We start from the raw sequence: 19,498 nt of genomic DNA on the forward strand, positions 1-19,498 counted from the left end.
ACACTATAAAAATCTGAACCAACTACAGAGAGGAAAAACTTGAGAAGCCTTTTGAGGCTGTAGAGGTAAAAGCAAAATAAATAAATAAATAAATAAAATGATGACAGAAAGATATGTGGAGGGCAAAGAATAGAGATCTAACATACACGTCAGGAGGAAAGAAATTACCAAAGAAAAGAACAACACATTAGTAATCAAAGACACGAGACATGAAAACTTTTCTGATCCAAAGATAGAACTGCATTTGCTTATTAAAGAGCTCATTATATGCCATACAACATTAAACTACAGAGCCCAACATCTAAACAAATCCTCATATAATTTGAAATTCAAGATTTAAGAAGTTGTAAGTTACCCATGCTGTATGGGGGGAAAAAAAAAAAGTAAATCTACAAAAGAAGAAAAGTAAGACTTCTCTTCATTTTTTCCTAACCGCTAATGCAATGGAATAATAGCTATTGTTTTAAAGGGGAAAAAAGTTGACCTAAGTTAAGTTGCCATTCATGTGCAAGGGCAAAATAAGAACACTTTCAAAACACAAGTGTTCAGATAGCAGCCATGAAGAATGTCATTGATATATTGTTTAATGAAAAGAACAAAGTAAGGAAGAGAATGTATACCACACTATCATTTTGATCATATATGTATATATGTTTATAAATATATTTCAATGGGCATAGAAGTGGTATAAAAAGACAAATATCGAATTGTTAACAGTGGTTATCCCTAGATCGTGACTTTTGCCTATACATTTTTGTGAACTGTTTGATTCTTTTGCATATATATATATATATATATATTACTGTATTTTACAAAAATCACCTTAATTTTTAAAAAGCCTTCATGTTATCTTTGCTGGGAAAAATTCTATAATGTCCATTTCTAAATAACAAATAAGTCAAAGTAAAGAAGATAAAAATGGGAAAGCCACAGAATAAACAGACTAAAAACTGAGAACTGAAAACATTTAAAATAAATTTGAAATAATTATAAATTTAGAAACAAAATGCAACTGTGTGAAAAAGAAAATACATATTGTAAGCAGTCCTAATTTCTACATCTTAAATATAGGATAGTCAACTGACTTTCCCCCCCCTTTCATTCTTGATGTTGATACTCAGAGAATAGAAGATTATGTCATGTTTTTCAAAAAATTAGTCCCACTTAAAATGAATATTTTCCAGATCACCAAAAAACAAAGGCAACTTTTGTCCCCAAACTATGTATGTATGTATACGTGTGTGTGTGTATATATATAAAAACAAGGATTTTTTTTAAAAAAAGCACAAAACAAGAAGCATATGCTATATGACCCCAATAGTATTAAAGGAAAAGAATACACACGTATAAGCATGGGGGGGGGGTGGAGACTGAGAGGACACATACGAAACCTTAACACTAGCTAATTTTAGGTGGTAGTGTGGAGGTGATTTTAATTTTCCTGTGCTTTTCTATACTTTCTATTTAAAATGTTTGCATAATTATGTGTACAACAAGCAACTTGCCAAAACTGTCATTTAAGAAATGGACAAGCCAATGGTTTCAAAAGTTGGACAGTTTAAACCTCATTTTTAACCTCAATTATGTATTAATGACAGTTTCCTGGGATCCTACATCCAGACAGAAAGCAAAGATGACTGTAAGGATGAATGGGATATGCTTGTGAGATGTCTAACTTCATCCCTGGTGGCTCAGAGGTAAAGAATCTACGTGCAACGCAGGAGATGTGGCGACATGGGTTCGATCCCTGAGTCAGGCAGATCTGCTGGAGAAGGAAATGGCAACCCGCTCCAGTGTTCTTGCCTGGGAAATTTCATGGACAGAGAAGCCTGGTGGCTACAGTCCATGGGGTTGCAAAAGGGTCGGACACAACTGAGGAGACTAAAAAACATCACCTTATAATACAATCTATCTCTCTTAATCAAGCTTAACAGTTGCCCCAGCATTAACTTGTTGGAAAGTTCTTCACTGAGTTCTTGGGTCAGATAACAACATGGGAATGAAGACGCAGAAGATCACACAAGTTAGCCTACTTGGGGAAGCCAGAATGAGAATAGCTTACTTCATTACTTATGACATAAATGATTTGGTTCTCATTAAATGGCTAGAGCTTCAGAGCCTAAGAAAAGAAACAGCCTGTCACTAAATAAATCCTTGTTCAGTACTACCTATAGCTATACAGTCACATGCATGCTTTTTAGATAATTAAGCTTTTTTGATATAGACTAACATATAACATGAACTCAACAGGTTTCTCCTAAAACAATTTCCTTTTTACCACTTCTCCTATCTGCCCACAGGGTTACTGGGGTTTCAGTGAGGAAATATGTGTAAAGAGCTTAGCACGCCTGGGACCTGACCAGTTGACTGCAAAACCTTAAGTGAAGTGAAGTGAAGTTGCTCAGTCGTGTCCTACTCTTTGCGACCCCATGGACTGTAGCCTACCAGGCTCCTCCATCCATGGGATTTTCCAGGCAAGAATACTGGAGTGGGCTGCCATTTCCTTCTCCAGAGGATCTTCCCAACCCAGGGATTGAACCCGGGTCTCCCGCATTGCAGGCAGACGCTTTACCATCTGAGCCACCGGGGAAGCCACCAGGGAAGCAAAATCTTAAACTTACTATTATTATGGTTTGATTACTTTTTCAATCACTTATGCTTATTCAGTATAATGCAGCAAAAAGGACACAGGGTTTTAAAACTTGTTCTTATGGAAATTTTCATATATGTACAAAAGTGGAATACTATTAATATAAGAAACTCCATGTACCCACCCAATGTGAAGAGCTGACTCACTGGAAAAGACCTTGATGCTGGGAAAGATTGAAGGTAAATGGAGAAAGGGGTGGCAGTGGATGAAATGGTTAGATAGCATCACCGACTCAATGGACACGAATTTGCACAAACTCCAGGAGATAGTTAAGGACAAGGAAGCCTGGGGTGCTGCAGGCTATGGGACTGAAAAGAGATACAATTTAGCAACTGAACAACAGCAAAAACCCACTATTCAGATTTAATCACGATCAACATTTTGCCTTTTTCCCCCCATCTACACTCCTATCCACCTTCCTTCCTCCCCAGGTTATTTTGAAGCAAATCCTGGATGTCAAATCATCCATAAGGATGTGATATTCTAAAGTCATACAGACAAGGATTCTAAACCTCACATAGCGACATGGCCCTGGGTAAAATACTAAACCTCTGAATTAAGGTGCCGAGCAGCCACTCATGAACTTAACATGACTTTCTCCTGCTGCTGCTGCTGCTGCTGCTAAGTCACTTCTGTGTCCGACTCTGTGCGACCCCACAGTCGGCAGCCCACCAGGCTCCTCTGTCCATGGGATTCTCCAGGCAAGAACACTGGAGTGGGTTGCCATTTCCTTCTCCAATGCATGAAAGTGAAAAGTCAAAGTGAAGTAGCTCAGTCGTGTCCGACTCTTAGCAACCCCATGGACTACACCCTACCAGGCTCCTCCGTTCATGGGATTTTCCAGGCAAGTGTACTGGAGTTGGGTGCCATTGCCTTCTCCATCACTTTCTCCTAGCTGGCTCTCATGTTCAGCGTCGGCGATATTTCTGTCTACATGTAACCAGCTCCACTCTGTTGCTTTTACCCTAACCCATACTCTTTATCTCACTTTTGAATAATCCCAACAGCCACCTATTTTCTCAACCTCTTGTTCATCCCATGCCTGGGTTTTCTATTCCGGTTTGTTTCTTTTAGGCAGAATATTAATCCTGAAAGATATTCAGCAAATCAAAAAGATCAAGGGTGAAGCAAGTTTGGGAAAGGTAGCAAAGGCTATCCTCCTTGCAACGTACATGACATTAGAAGTTCCAAAAAGTCCTGCAGTAATGGCTTCTGTCTAATACTGTGTTACTCTAATTTACATGATTGTGGAACTTTTTTTCACCTAACTATTAAGAACCTATAAAACTAGAGTTTCTTGGAATTTACTTGGGAAATACAGTGATCGGTTAATGCCAAGTCAGTGCTCCTTGAGCAATGCCTTCGGTGGGAAACTACCAATTCAATAAAATTTCAAGAGTTCCTCCTTAACTACAGATGCAAATGAACTTGTTTGCTTGTCACATCTTTGTGTATGCCACAAGTTATCTTCCAAACTAGGTGGGTGTCTGCCTTACACGTCTGAACCTCTCTTGCTGTGCACACAGGAGTGGTGTAGGTCTGCTCAGTGAGCGCCTGTCTAGTGCACATCCAGGCTGGGCCAAACGTGACCACGCTCGACCACGATGAAATTCTCATGTTGCCACTACAAAGTCCTTGAGATACTTTACATTTCTTAGTCGTGAACACCAGAAGCTGGAGAAGATGTCTGTCTTCTTCAGATATCCAAAAGGTTGAGAGTCCCTAAAGAGTCCCCCACATCGATACTGATCTTCCAGGTCGGTGGTGGAGATACTTCATAAGAGCTGATCATCACTCTTCGCTCCTTTCTTGAGCCTCAGTTTTCTCTTTTATAAAATGAAGGTACTAATACCTACTTGGCAGGCACTTTGTGTGGACTTAAATACTGGACAGAAGTAGCTTGTCCAGGGACTGACACATGCTAGATATTAAAGAGATGTTATTTTTCTCTGCCATGGAAAGAAAGAGAGAAAAGGGCACAGGAAGGCATGTAGCATCTTACATAGGGTAGCCAGGGAAGACCTCTCCAACCAAGGTGGCATTGCGAAGGGCGTGAGAGGGCAACACAGTGCTCTGGGGACAGGGTGTTCCAGGTTACGAGGAAACCAAGTGCAAAGACCCTGAGTGTGCGGCTGGTCTGAGGAACAGCAAGGATGCCAACGTGACTAGGGCATACTGGGCACAAGCAAAGTAGCAAGAGCTGGACCAGAGAGTTCATAGAGAAGGGACACGATCTTACTGATGCTTTAAAGAGATCATTCTGGGCTTTCCAGGTGGTCTAGTGGTTAAGAATTCACCTGCTATATAGCAACATGAGTCAGCCATAGGTATATGTTATGCCCCCTCTCTCTTGAACCTCTCTTCCAAATTAACACAATATTGTAAAGCAACTGTCCTCCAAATAAAAAAAATAAATTAAAAAAAAAAAAACACCAAGAATTTGCCTGCCAATACAGGGCACATGGGTTCAACCCCTGGTCCAGGAGGATCCCACATGCCATGGAGCAACAAAGCCCGTGCACTACAACTACTGAGCCAGGGCTCTAGAGCCCAGGAACTGCAATTACTGAAGCCCACGCACCTAGAGCCCGTGCTCCACAACAAGAGAAGCCACTGCAATGAGAAGCCTGTGCACCGCAACTGGAGAGAGCTGGCGTGTGGCAACGAAGACCCGGCACGACCAAATATAAAATAAATAAATAGAAACAGAGATCCTTCCAGTGGCTGTGTTGGAAATAGACTGGAGAGCAGGAGGAGGGAGGAGCTAGAGAAACTAATCAGAAGGCATTTCACTGAATCGAACTAGGGTGCAGTGGTAAGAAAGCACTGTATGTGTTTATTTTGAAGGTAAAGAAGACTTGGATCACTGACAGATTAGATATGGAGGTGTGAGAAGAGAGGAGCCAAGAATAACCCCAAGAATTTTGACATGAGCAGCCCCAAAGTCAAAGCTGCCATTTATCAAGATGAGAAGACTGAAGACAGCTCAGGTTTGGAGGAGAAAGAAATTCCAAAGTCTGGATTTGGAGATGTTGTATTAGACATGCCTATTTCACAGTCCTTGAGGTGGAGACTACCTTCAGACTACCTGAGTCTCAGTGAGCTGCAACTGCCCTGGGCAGCCTGAGGGCACGACCACAGGCTGAGGGCACGGACCACGGGCTTGGTGTTCTTCTTGCCAGTCATGTACTTAGCACATGCTGTTGTATATCATATACTGTATCATACACATGTATCATATGCTCACACTAAAGCTGGGAGAGGGGTTTCCCTGGTAGTCCAGGGGTTAGGATTCTGCACTTCCACTGCAGGAGGCACGGGTTCGACTACTGGTGAGGGAACTAAGATTCCACATGCCACACAGTGAAAGGCTTATCAAGTCTAAAGCTGGTTCGGACTCCTTCTGTGTTCTTCACTGAAAGGCAGTTAACCCAATAGCCAATTTCCAAAAGCACCCCCAGAGTCAAGACCACCCTATGATCACAGAAGAACAGGACGTACTAGGATTCCCCTGGCCCAAGTTGCCCAGTTTCTCTTCCAACTCTTCCAACTGAACATCTTCCATAAAGTCTGCACTGTGTTAGCTGTCCTCAGCCTCACACACTACAACTCCCCGTCAGTATTCCCTCTGGAGACTAGAACAGCAGGACTTTATTCCAACTTTTTGCTAGAAAAATATAAAATGAGTATTTCTCTAGAAAGAAAGGTTCTCACATTCCCCGTATTAGTCATTAACTGCATTTAAACTCCATTGATATGTCAATGTCGAGACCTTTATCTGCTTATAGAAATTTAACCAAAGGGAATATATGAAAAAAATTCTACAAGGAATCACTTCACTGATTATAGTAGTTCAGAAATTCAGGACAGGCCCTTTGTTCAATAAAGCAAAGACTGGTTAAAGAAATCTTTGCATAGAAATGAATACTAAGTGATCCTCAAACATGATTCCATTTAAGAATACATTAAAAAATACAAATGAAAAAAGCCAAGTACAGGGACCTCCCTGGTGGTCCAGTGGCTATGACTCTGCGCTTCCAATGCAGGGGGCCAGAGCTCTATCCCTGGTCAGGGCACTAGATCCCACATGCCCCAGCTTAAGGTTCCTCATGTCACAACTAAGACCCAGCGCAGCCAAATAAATTTTTAGAAGCAGAGCACAAATAACATGTACAATATGACCCTTAGTTGTGTTTAAAAAAAGTGTGTGCATATACTGGAAGTTAAATATGACTGTATATAATCAGCAAAAACAACAGTTGTATTACCACTGGGTAAAGGGAGTTGTGGATACATTTTTTTCCTTTTTACTTGTCTGCAAGGAACACAGATCCTTTTTTCACAAAGATGAATTAAAAAAATTTACATTCAACATAAAATCTCTCATATTTGTAGTTTATGTTTGGATTTTAACTTTTACCATCTGACATTAAAACGACGACAAAAAAATCTACCTGCCTTTCTATACATACTTCATCTAGCTCAAAAGCTTTCCTTCTGAGAAGCCACTTGTGGGACTCTCCCCAAAAGGCTCTCCCCTAGGGGATGTGACACCAACAACTCCGCACAGGGGTCAGTCACAGGGATCCCCTGCTTGGCATAGGAGACCCTGCTCCGGGGGTCTGTGGGCGCGACTTCCCCAGCCCAGCAACTGCTGCACGGGAATGGGAAGCAGAAAGGACGGCTCTACTCTCCACACCTGGCCGCAGCCCCAACTGTTATGCAGAGACTAAGAGCTCCACAGTCCCCACCAGGGCAACAGGCAATGGGCTTTGTTTTCTATAAACAGACAGACAAGGAAAAAGTTCAGGTTAAAACGCGGTCCTCAGAGGAAGAAAAATAGAAACCAGGCAGCGGGGAATGCTTCATATTCCTAAAAGCTTTTTTTGTAAGTTAACACATGGTGTCTGCTTCTCTCTAGTCACCTATTTATCACTCTCCTCCTCAGAGAAGGGAAAAAGCCCTGGCTGTTTTCCTAGTGCAGAGTTTTGTGGCTGGGGGGAAGGATGAAGGGGGGAGGACGGAGGGTGCCTTAAGCATGATGCAAACCATTTGGAGCTGAGTGAGAGCACTGCCAACACAAGCTGCACTATTTAAACAAGTGAGGAAATGATCGTATATACAACATGCCAGCGAGCGCACACACACACCAAAGGAAGTCGAGAGGGCTTTTTTTTTTTTTTCAGGACACGGAGCTGGATGTCAGCGGCTAAAAGGTCGATATTTTCCCTTAACACCCTCCTCAATGACTTAATCATGTTCCGTTTGCACAGAAAACTTCCCAAGAATAAAAAAGTCTGGAGAATTGAGAGGAGGGGTGAATGGGGGAGGGATGTTTGGCCTGGGGCTGACCTTATCCGAGGTTTTCTCCACGTAGCAGGGGTCCTGAGGGGCAGCCAGCAAGGGGACAAAGCCCGAGAGAAGCCGATCCTCTTCCAAGATGAGGAGGGTGAGGTCATCGTCCGGGTCCTTGTACAGTGGCACCTCAGACTGATTCACTGCAGTCAGTATGTTACAGAAGTCAGCCAGCGTCGACCACACATCCACAGCAACCCTGCGAGAAAGGAGGGAAGACAAGAAGAGCAGCTCTAGAGAGGGACCAGTTCAAGCCGTCTAAGCACTTGTGGGCAGGGACATGCTTGTGGCAAATGCCGTCTACGGCTGGCATCTGCCAGGAAATCTAACCCAAAGAGCTCAGAGATAAAACTGTGCCCGTGGCAGTAATCTGGTGGGTGGGTGTGTGTGTCCATCTCTGCAAAGTTGAAATTGATTAGGGGGACGCTTTTAATCCTAACCAGAAAGGAAAAAGAATTTAGAGAATCAGTTGCCTAATGCAGGTCCTGTCACCTTTCCAGACAGTGTGCCTGAGACACTTACTCAAACATTCAAGACAACCAGTGCCTGAGGCGGCTCCCAGAATTCCCCTGCTCCTGTCCAGCCAAGTATATGCCACACAGACAGCAACACCACGCCAATCTCTCCTCCTCCTACACAGCCAGAGGGACCAGACACACCAGGCAACGAGTCCCGTGGTTGTTGCCTCCCACCCCAGTCCCCTACAGTGGTTTAGAGATCTCTTCCTATAGGTAAGGAGGAAAACAATCAAACACACCCAACAAAAACCTCATTCCTGGCCTGCCAAGACCCTCCTGGGAAGGAAAAGCCACCCACGCATTTCGGCAGGTGAACAATATCAGTACTGTCTCGGCCACCACTCTCCCCCTCCTCTCCCACACAAGCGGAAGGTAACATACAGGGTGACCAACTCTTCTGGTTTGCCTGGGACTGTCCCAGTTTTAGCACTGAAAGTCCCAGGTCGCCAGAAACCCCTCAGTCTTGGGCAAACTGGGTTGGCTGCTCACCCTAACTGCGTATCACCAGGTCCTGGTCGAACATGCTAAGAACTCCTGAAAAGAAAAAGTCCGGCTCACCCCAGTTTGAACTTCAGAGCCAAATCAGAAAAAGGAGGTTCATTTCTCTGTCACTGTCATTTGTCAAAACTCTCCTGTGGCTCACATCCCTGCTTTGGTGAGTGCTAAGGATCCTTAGAGCTTTCTTTTTTCGTCTGTAGCTCTAACAGTCAAACTGTGGTCAGATCCGGGACCGCCAAGTTTATAGGCCCTGGGCTGTACAGGACTTCACTTTCTTTTCCAGAATACCTTAACCAGGGCGTCTGGAACAGGCAAGTGCCCTATGGATGCTAAGCTGTACTCTAAAAGGAGCTGCACAGAATAACAAAGAAAAGCTTTACAATGAGGCTCAAGAGATGGGGTGGCGAGAGGCGAGAAGCAGAAGAGAGCTATAAGAGTGAGCTACATCCTGGAATCTTCCCAGAGGAGTCACTGCGCATGAGCCGGATCTGCCAGGGAGGGGCCTCAGACCTGAGGAGTGTGTTTCGCCCGGAGATGGGGAGCTTTTGGGAGATGGCAGAAGAGAGGGCGTTCAAGGGCCATGGCACTGAAGGTGATGCTGGGGGAGAGAGTGGAGTGGAGGTGTGAGGATTCCTTGCCTGGATCCAGGTGGAAGGAGCCTGCACTGGTTTATTTACTGAAATCACTGCATGAGGAAAAGGCCATGAAATGAAACATCTTGTTTTCAAGAGTGTCCTGGGAACCAGGCGGAACACAGCTCCATTAATCACACAACGGCACATAATCAACACACGTGTATCGCACAATGACTCGCCTCCCAGGCTTTGCCCAGGAACGAGAACGTGTTTGGGAAGAATCACTGGAGGGGCGAGAGCTTTCTAAGGCCTCTCTCTCTGCATAGACACTGACGACCGGACTCATTCACAAAGCTCCATCTTTTGGCTCGGCTGAGTTTGGCTGTCAGAAATGTTTAAATATGGAAAAAAATAAACAGTTGCAACACGTTTCTGTGCGGAGATCTGCCTGAGCCCCTTTGTGATGTAATGGGAAACGCGGCATTCAGGCTACCAGCTGTAGAATAAACAGAACTTGGAGGGTTAAAAGGAACTGAACTTTCCACGACCCCATCTGCAGAGAAGAAAATAATAAGAGGAATGATGCACTGCCCCACAGCTCTGATAGTTTATCCTCCGGTCCCGGCTGCAGAGACAAGCACCGGATGTGATAGGGCCGCTCAGGGCCGCCTCCGAGGTTAGCGCTGCCCATGGGAGACGCACAGGGAGGCTCTTCCAGCTCCCCGCTTCCTCCCCCTGTGCCCTGCTGGCCACTTGAGCCCACTGCCTGAGTCTGATCCCACAGCAGTGGTGAGCTCTGGCCAATAGGCACTGCTCGGCTGCAGAGCAGCAATTTGGAAAATAAACAGGAAAGACGACAGCGAGAAGGAAGAAGGTGAAAAGTCTCCCAGCTGAATTCTTGGCTTGGGGGCCTTGGTTGGTGCTGTGCAGGTCAAGGCTGCTTCAGGACGTACTTGGGGGCAGGGCGAGGTGGTGGTGGGGAGCAGCAGCATCTCAAGCCAGGGAGAGGCGGCAGAAAATTACCCATGGCTGCCACAATGGGAGGCCCCACATCCCTCTCTCATCCCCCCACCCCTACCATCTTGGATCCAAGACGAAGAAATATGTGGTACCATGTGGTTCTCATTACCATGCTCCCTGTCCCTAAGGCTCAGATAAACCAAAACGGACTCCTCTCAGAGACTGCTGGCCACCACGAGGGACCCCTGACCACATCTGCCTTTCGCCCATTACCACCCACCTTGTGCCCAAACCTGGACACTCACTGCATAAATCCAGTGGATGGGAGGTCCTACCCTAGTATTGATTTGTAAACAGCAGCTGATGCCAAAAGACATAGGAAGTGTCCTGAGTTCCCACCCCAGAAATGTCAAGGGGCCCAAGGGGCCAAGCTAGACTGAGCAGAACCAAGGGAATAAATACACAAAATGCTCCAAGGAAAGGTCATTTCTGTCTGTATCCCTCCAAATGGGTGTGCAGATCTAGTGGCTTCTTTCTTCTGGTACCGCAGTAGGGCTGCCCCAGATCACTGCATAGCTCACCGATAGTCCTCTCCCTCCTCACTGAGCCCCATAAACACAACAACTGACCAGGTGCCCATGGACCATACAGTGACTCCCTACAGAGGGTGGGGGAGAAGGGAGTGTCAGGAAACTAATACTAAAAGGAAGAAGTACTTAGAAAAACTAGGTGAGATGTCTGAGCTCAAAGTTAAGATGTCTGCAATGGGATGAGGTAATTCCTGGAACCTGGGCAACGTCACCTCAGCTTACCCTGATCAGGCCTCTGGGCTGAGAGGTCAGTTCCGTGGGTGAACACAGGGCTTCCTGTCTGAGTAGAAGGGGAAAAGTTAGCCTTTTCCTGCTCTAGTCTTTATCCCAGCTGGAAGTGCCTTCCAACCTTCACCCTACTGCAGCCCTTGAATGCTAAGGATTCAAGGTTGGCCCGGGCCAAGGGGCCCGATGTCCAATTCTGGTGGCTGTGAGGAACTTTATAGCGCTCCCATTCTTCTAGAAACACTTAGGAAATGACTCCCCAGGAGAGTTTCCAGACATGCTCAAGCCACCAGTGGTTCTAAATGGACCCTCTAGAGCACTATCCGCTTGGGCAAATCCCTCTGGTTTGTTCTGGTCCCAGCTCGTATTTGGAAAAAACTCCCAGAGTCCAAAAAAATCTTCCCCCCAAACAGACACAAGGCAGCCAGAGAACATGAAACTGCATGCGAGTCTGTTTATGGCCTTCAGAATGGCGGCAAGGGAGCCTCTCAGGCAACTGTGATGTGACTAGTGAGCAGGGATCGGCGGCTGCAGGGTGACCCAGTGGTCCAACCCCACAGAACACGCCACACACCGGGAAAGTAGACCTCTGGCTGGAGTCTGAACACCAGATCCTAGCTTGGGACCGACCAGCGGTGGCTAGTTAGAGGTATGCACTCAGGACCAAGGCTTGCTCACTTCCCTACAGACAGGCATTCATTTACTCCACCAGGAAAGGAAAAAAATAAGAGTTAATTTACTTTTTATTGCCTCAGAATTCCAAGGTTTAATGTAGCTGTCAGTTTGAGTGCGGTGCAGCTGCCGGCCGATACAATGCAGCCCAGGCCAGCCCAGGTGACTAGGGAAACACATTTCACAGAAATGAACCAACGCACACTCTTGGCCGGTTGTTTGGGGGGATATTGACTCGGGGAATCAGATTAACCCTTCGGGCTGGGGTTTGTTCTGCAAACAGCGTTTGAAAAGCAGCTTCGGTACAAGGATCTGAGAAGCCCTGATCTCAGGTGGACCAGTAGGTTTCTGGTTTCTTCAGTTTTGGCATTTCCTCATACGACATGCCACTCAACTACAACGTGCTTGGAAAGATTCAGGTGTGAGGCAAGTTATACCACAGATCTCTATCAAGCTCCTTCCTAAACTTCAGAAAGGAAGGCAGATCTGCTGGCTTTATAGGGAGCAGATCAGGTATGAACTTTTCTGCTAACTCCACCTGGGGCCGGGACGACAGTTCAGAGAATGAGGACGAGGGCCCCACTGGGGCTCAGGCCATCCTTCTGGCAAGTCTGAGGAGGACTGAGCCCTCACACACCCCTTCATATTTTTACTGGGGGAACAGGCTGACTGGTGATTAATATCAAGTACAATGACCCCATGTTACAAGCCTGCAGGGGCCTGTGGAGGTGGCCATTTCCTGTGTAATACCAGCTTGTTTAAACACTAACATTCAAACGCCACAGCTGCAGAACAAACCCGGAAAGAGTTGAGTGAGAAGAAGCCCTGCATTGTGTTTCGGAGCTATGGAAGATCAGAGAAGCGGTACAGATGGGAAACAAGTTGGGTCTTTGGTTCCTGGAGTGAGGAGCTCTGGAAACAGCTAAGATGGCACAGAAGCCAGGCATAAGAAAACTGAAAAAGAGATGGTCTGTGGACTACAGCCACAAAGGGGAAAGGCTAAAGGCCACAGCAAGAGAAATTGCTCTTAAGATACGTTATATCCTCTTTTTCAAACTTGTCTGCCGACGGACCATCGTATTCTAGTCCACCACCCTTCACTCGGGGTTCCAACCCCCATGGGAGCCCTGCAGGACCCCCTCCCCCCACCCACCCAACTGGAGGAAACTGGAGGAAATGAGCAGGCAACAGCAGAAACGGACCTGAATGCAACAAGTCTGGTAGAGTCAAAAGAACAGTACCTGGGCTTGAAGAGCTCGGTAAGCCCCTTGGAAAGCCAACTCTGTTCTCAGTGGGCTGAGGCTCTGGTTCTGGTCTCAGGCTAGGCAGCTCGGCAGGATGGGGCAGAGCCTGAGTCGGGGTGAGGGAGATCTATGCATCTCTCTCTGAGACTCGGGAACCACAGTGTATTTTCCAGATGCCACCATGATATAAACAGGAGACGACGTTATCAGGGCTCACTGCTCTAGGAGTTAAGACATGGGTGGCCAGATACCATCCTCCAAGAACATCACTGTTTATTAGGTGACCATTGAGAACTACGAGACTCAGTTAAAGAAGATCCTTTCTGCCTTTCTAATTCACACAAACAAGTCAACCTGGGCCCCTGGAAGAGTGCCTGCTGAAATTAATTCTGCCCAATAGGGCAAAATCAATCTGCAGCCCAGTCACCCTGCACTTCTCTGAGAACATAAACTTCATGTTCTCAGCAGTGCAGCTGGAGCCCTATGGCCAACAGCAGGTCACGGTAACCTCATTCCAGGATTTCTCAAGTACCTCTCCTGTGCCTCCCTCAACCTCTCTCTAGGTCAGCGCCTTATTTGACTTCAGTTCTCCTAAGCTACGCTCGGACGTATGGCCTCAGTCTCATGACGATGGTGTGTTAAACCCATCAGCACTGTGTGTTTGGGAAAGAGCGGTCCCCAGGGGACCTCGACATCTCCACGGCCTGAGTGGAGTCCTCGGTGGCCTCCCTGGTGCGGATTCTCACGGTTCCGGCCTCTCTGAGTTCTGAGCTGTAACCACTCCAACACGTCTTCTCAGTTTAGCACACACTGGACCCAAATAACCTCAGCCTGGAGCTGGAAAGTACTCTCCCGGGGTCAGCGGCTGTACCCTGCTGGGGTCAGACTGGAGCCTTGGGCCAACACCCCTTCCTCTCACAAGAAGTCCTGAGTGGTGGTGGGGGGGGGGGAGGCGGGGGACGGCGGCTCCTGCCGTGGGAGAGATCACGTGTGCCCCACACTCAGCACTTGGAGGAAGAGGAACCCCCTGGTGCCAGGCTAGAGTGCTGACGCCCCAACCCGGAGCCAGGGAGACTGGGTGGGGAGCCAGGGTAGCAAAGGGGCTTCCCACAGTCACCACCACTTCCTTCAGGGAAGTGCTGATGGACTAGTACTTAGTGACCTCCTAAAATGCCCTTCTGGGAAGACGTATTAAGCGTCCTTGAAGGGGTGCCGACCAGGCTTGGGATTAGTTCTTATTTCAGAGCTGTCCTAGGAGGGTGAGCAAACGAGCTTCTTTTTAACTCAGGAATGTCTATCTCGTCTACAGGGTCAGCACAGGCGGGCTCCCTGCGGAAATGAGCTTACTGCACGCTCCCTCCATGTCCCCACGTCTCCCAAGGTGGCGGCACCTCAGGGGGCTCCCTCCAGGTCATTTCCAGCATGCTCCGTAGACTACACAAGGCAAACCATGGAAAAGCAGCAAGTCCAGGAATTTCTGGAGGGTTTTTTTTTTTTAACAGTACTCCAATCCAACAGTGTGATAAATGCATCCGAGCTACAATTAGGAAGATATATAGCATCAGAATGCGAAGGTCTGGGCAGCCTGGTGAAGCGCGGGCTCTCCAGAGCCCCAGCTATGTTTCCCATTATGTAACCCTGGTCATGGGCAGACAGCCAGACTCCAAATGAAAAAGAGACTCTGGCTTGGCACCGGTTCTATTTTCCTATCCTCATTCGGGGTCAGCGCAGTGTCATACAGCTGCAGAGAAAGCTCCGGGGATTAAACCTGGGAAAGCCTCCAAGACCAGGACCTGGGTTCAAGTACCAGCTGAAAGCAATAAACCAACTGCCACAGCTGGGCTAGGTTTGGATGTTCTCAAAGTCCCCTGACTCTTTCACTTACTGAGAACTAGAGATCAAGATGAGGGAAGATTTGGCTTTGGTGGAGCCTCTGAAATGAGGTAGGTTGTCCCACTGACCTCGCCTTGCCAAAGGTCCTGGGATGCAAGGGGGCTACGCGTGGGCTCGCGGAAGCCCGTTGCTCTGCTCTTCTCCACCACCTGATGTTCACAACGGCCTCATGCTCCCTGGGCAGAGTCAGGAGTGGCTGCCCCTCCCCTCTCACGAAAGCCACAGAATCTGTGCTCCCCACTCCTCCTCCAACCCCCAACATGTGCATGGCCCCTCCAAAGACTGTGATCTGTTCTAAACAGACCAAAGCACTCTACACTGCCTTTTACAGTGGCTCAAGGCAACTTTCCACACCCTGATACAAACCTCCATACCCAAATCTCGGATACAAAGCCATTCCATTACAACTCCTAACAGACACGAATGGGAGGTCAACGTGCCCACGTGCCAATGCCAGCCTACTAAGTGCCACTGTGTGCAGAGGCACAAATGGCTCTGAAGCCCTGCCCCTGTCACTCTGCAGTGTCAGGGAAGTCCTGTCACCATCAGAACAAGTGCTCCATACGTGCCTAAGTGGCTCCTGCAAGGAACAGTCAATGTGACCAGAAAGAAGAGGAATACGGGCCAAGAGGAGAAAACCAGGGAGACCTCATGATGTGGTTTAGAATTGCCCTGAGGAGGTGGAGGATGCTTCCAAGTGACTGACTGTGCAAGGAAACATGGTAACACAATGAAAGGCAGACAGGGAATGAAGAAGGATTAAACAAGGGTCCAAATGTGTCAAGGAGACAACGTGGGAGTAGGCATTTCTGGAGGAGAAGAAAACTGAAGCACAGGCTTTCTGGCCACCTTAGTTTAGGATCAATGAGGAATCTGACTTTGCAGAAAACAAATGCGGGCATAGACTAATGAAAACACGCGAAGGAGAGGTGTTAGGTGGAAGCGATTTCCTTCCTACTTTCTTGAGATCATTCCCAGACGTTCCAAAGTGAAGAGCAGCATAGGGACCTAGTGTGTCAGAGGGATTTCTGTTCTGACATCTACAGAACTATCTGGAGTATGTTATTCCTCACAGCCTTAAAAGAAAAAGGCTCCACAGTATGGAAGATCAGTGGATGGGAGATGTCATTTTGTAACCTAGAGAAGAACCCAGACCCTGCCAATCCCTCAACTACAGCATCCACTCAGTGAATGTTAGGCGGTTATATGAGAAACCAGAAAGAAGGGAGGTAAATTCTTACTCCACTTTTCCACAGCTTGGATCTGAAGACTATGAGATGGGGTGATGGTTAGACCAGGTCTGCTTTGTCCAGTGGCACCAGCCATCAAACCACCGTACCTTGTGGTCAGGCCCCGGGATGGCGGGGCCCCTCCTCTATGCTTAAATTTGCATTCCAGAGACAACCAGCCACTGATTCTGACTGCAAAGGCAGACAGTGCAGGAAGGACTCTATTCTCTACCACACTGACTTCTCCAGCCTAGTCTGGACTCATCAAAGAGTAAGTTAACAGCTACAGGAACTTGTTTACTAAGCAATCAGATTCACAGTATTTGGTCAGATTTGCTATCCCTGTGAAGGAAAGTCTGAAAAGACTGAGCAAACTTGATTCACATGTCCCAGCCCCGTTTGCCTCTGGCCTTGGAGGTGAAGGCCAGTTGGGGGTGGATGTAGCCTGGACCACGTGCCCAGCTGCAGACTGAGCCCTTGCCCAAAGATGGGCAGCAGCTCGCATGAGCCGGCAACGGTCCATTTGCTCCAGCATCCACAGAGAAAACAGACTCAGCACCTCGAGCAAATGAGGCCCAGCACTTCCTGTGTGAGCTTTCCATTTCCTCAGCCAAACAAAAGCCAAGGGGGTGGGAGAGGGAGGAGGGGAGAAGGGAGACAGGTCACAGCAGAGCGGTTAGCCAGCCTGATGGCCAGGATATGGGGAAACGACCTGGGTCGACCATACCTAAGACTGTGAGATGGAGTGACCCAGGGAAGGCCCAAGCTCCAAGAGCAGATGGTCTGCCTTCCCCCAGGCCAAGTGAAAGACAGGAAGACACTGTGACCCCTGCACATGCTCAGAAGCAGTGGCTTGAGATACTTGGTGAGCAAGAGTCCTTCCTTGTCAGTTTCTTTCCAGAACTGCAAACTGCCTAGTCGGCATTGCAGATTAATGGCCTGAAAAGTCGGAGGCTGACATGTTAACTCTTCAGGGAACGCTGCTGAGAACTGGCTGCCCCAAGCCAGATAAGCCTGCTCCTTTATGTATCTGCAGCTGCCCAGCTCAGGGTTCAACTCTGGCTCACCGGGCCTCAGCCTGGAGTGCGTCCTGGAAACTTAAGAGGGTTCACAGGAAAGACGCAGAGATTTGTTTGGTGCTGTGAGCATCACCCACAGGGTTACAGAGCCAGAGTTGGGGATCCTGGGAAGGGCAGGCTGAATGGTCCGGGGGTGGCTTCCTGGGGTGAGAAGCAAGGGAGATATATGAGGAAGGAAAGGCAAGAAAGAATCAGATTCTACAGTCCACATGGAAAGGTCAGTTAACTGCTGACCAGAAACCTCTGCATGTCACCCAGGAGCCTGGAGACTCCCATGGCATGGCTCCCAGCCCAGAGAAGCACCCCTCCCCACTCCCTAGAAATGTACCATCCTAGCCATCCATCCTCCTCCTTCCAGTACTCTCCCCTCCCAGGGAAGAGCACTAGGCAAGAATGAGAAGACGCTGGGCATGGATGCTTGCTCCCGAACACACACGCATACGCCCAACACAGAGCGTGAAGGAACTGTGCGTGTACCATACCTGCCAGAGACCCCAATACAGCTGCTGGAAGAGGGAGGGAGGGGGTTGTAGAAAGGGAGACAGAAAGGTCAGACAGAGAAATGCCGAGGGAGAAACCGAGACAGGGAAAGAGAAAGAATGAGGGAGAGAAATGGACAGTCAACAGAATTGACCAGAAACAGGCCTGGGTGCACACACATTAGGGCGCTCTTAGGCAAACACACACACACATACACGGCAACCTGAACACACAGAAGAACATACACAGCGACCTGAGCACACAGAAGAACAAGACGCACAGGAACACGGGTATGGAGCAGGAGCCGTCAAACCTTTTCTATAATGGAACAGACGGTAAGTACTTTTGGCTCTGCAGCCAGTATGGTCTCTGTCACAACTGCTCAGCCCTATTACTGCAGCGCGAGAGCAGCGTGGACAGAGGGAACAAACAAGCATGGCTGTGTTCCAATACAGCTTTATGGGCGCTTTTCAGGGTCCCTTTTCATACACTTTCTGCAAGTCATGAAGTCTTATACTTTTGATCTTTCTCTCAACCATTTAAAAATGTAAACCATTCTTAGCTCATGGGCCACAGCTTGCTGACCCCTGATACAGACACACACAAACAGCAGGGAGGGAGGTGGGAGAAGAGGCAGGCGGGAAGAAGCTGAGATGGGCAGGAGGAATGGACAGAGGCAGGTGGATGGGTACAGGAAGACCCACATATAGAGAAACGTCCCCCGCCCCCAGCAGAGAGACCTAGACTGACACACAGAGATACACTCACAGACAAATATGGACAGGGACACAGGCAGTCCTGGGCACAGATGCTCAGGAACAGACACTCCCACAGGACACAGCCACACAGAGAGACACGGGCAGGACCGAAGCAGAGATGGACTGACATGGGCCCAGACGCACATGTGAACACAGAGACAGGGCGTCAGACCACAGTGCAACAGGGTCCTCAGGGGACACAGGAGCCCTGCAAAGAGACCCAGACACAGATGTGGACACAGCACGTGGACACGTGTACATGCACAGACTTGGACAGGCACGCCCAGAGCCTTCAGTAGACAAATCCCCTCAGACACACACACATTAATACAAAAAAACCCTCACAATCAGACACGCACAGACAACAAGACCCAAGCAGGCACACACAGAGCTACAACTCACACACTGTTATGAACACAAGAAATCGCTCTATATGGTCGCACAACAACGTGAATGCACTGTAGACTTAAAAATGGTTAAGATGGCAAACTCTGTCGTATTTATTTTTTACCACAATTTTTATAACAGAGAGAAAAAAGTCGTATGGGCACACAAAGAGATCTACATAGAGACATCCAGCAGACACACATTTTCCCCACACCAACATCCAGAGCCAGGGGGACGAGGCAGGATGTGCTGCGGGGGATGGGGATGCAGTGAGTGCAAAGCGGTCTATGCTCTCACCCCCACACACACCACATCGTGAGAAGGAGGTAGGGAGACAGTGCGCAGGACAGCATGAGAAGCGGCAAGGGCCTGAGAGATGCACGGA

General features: G+C 47.8%; 1 protein-coding gene across 5 annotated transcripts in view; it reads right to left on the reverse strand.

Moving 5' to 3' along the window:
* The window catches only part of SMG6 (SMG6 nonsense mediated mRNA decay factor), a 200,976-nt gene that overhangs the window by 86,833 nt on the left and 94,645 nt on the right, over nt 1-19,498 (reverse strand). For all 5 annotated transcript variants that reach the window (XM_070774295.1, XM_019980893.2, XM_070774296.1 and 2 more), the window contains exon 13: nt 8,003-8,204. In XM_070774295.1, coding sequence (XP_070630396.1) covers nt 8,003-8,204 — 202 coding nt within the window. The remainder of the gene's footprint in view (nt 1-8,002; nt 8,205-19,498) is intronic.

Source organism: Bos indicus, chromosome 19, assembly GCF_029378745.1.
Source record: "Bos indicus isolate NIAB-ARS_2022 breed Sahiwal x Tharparkar chromosome 19, NIAB-ARS_B.indTharparkar_mat_pri_1.0, whole genome shotgun sequence".
In the NCBI taxonomy this organism is placed as follows: domain Eukaryota; kingdom Metazoa; phylum Chordata; class Mammalia; order Artiodactyla; family Bovidae; genus Bos; species Bos indicus.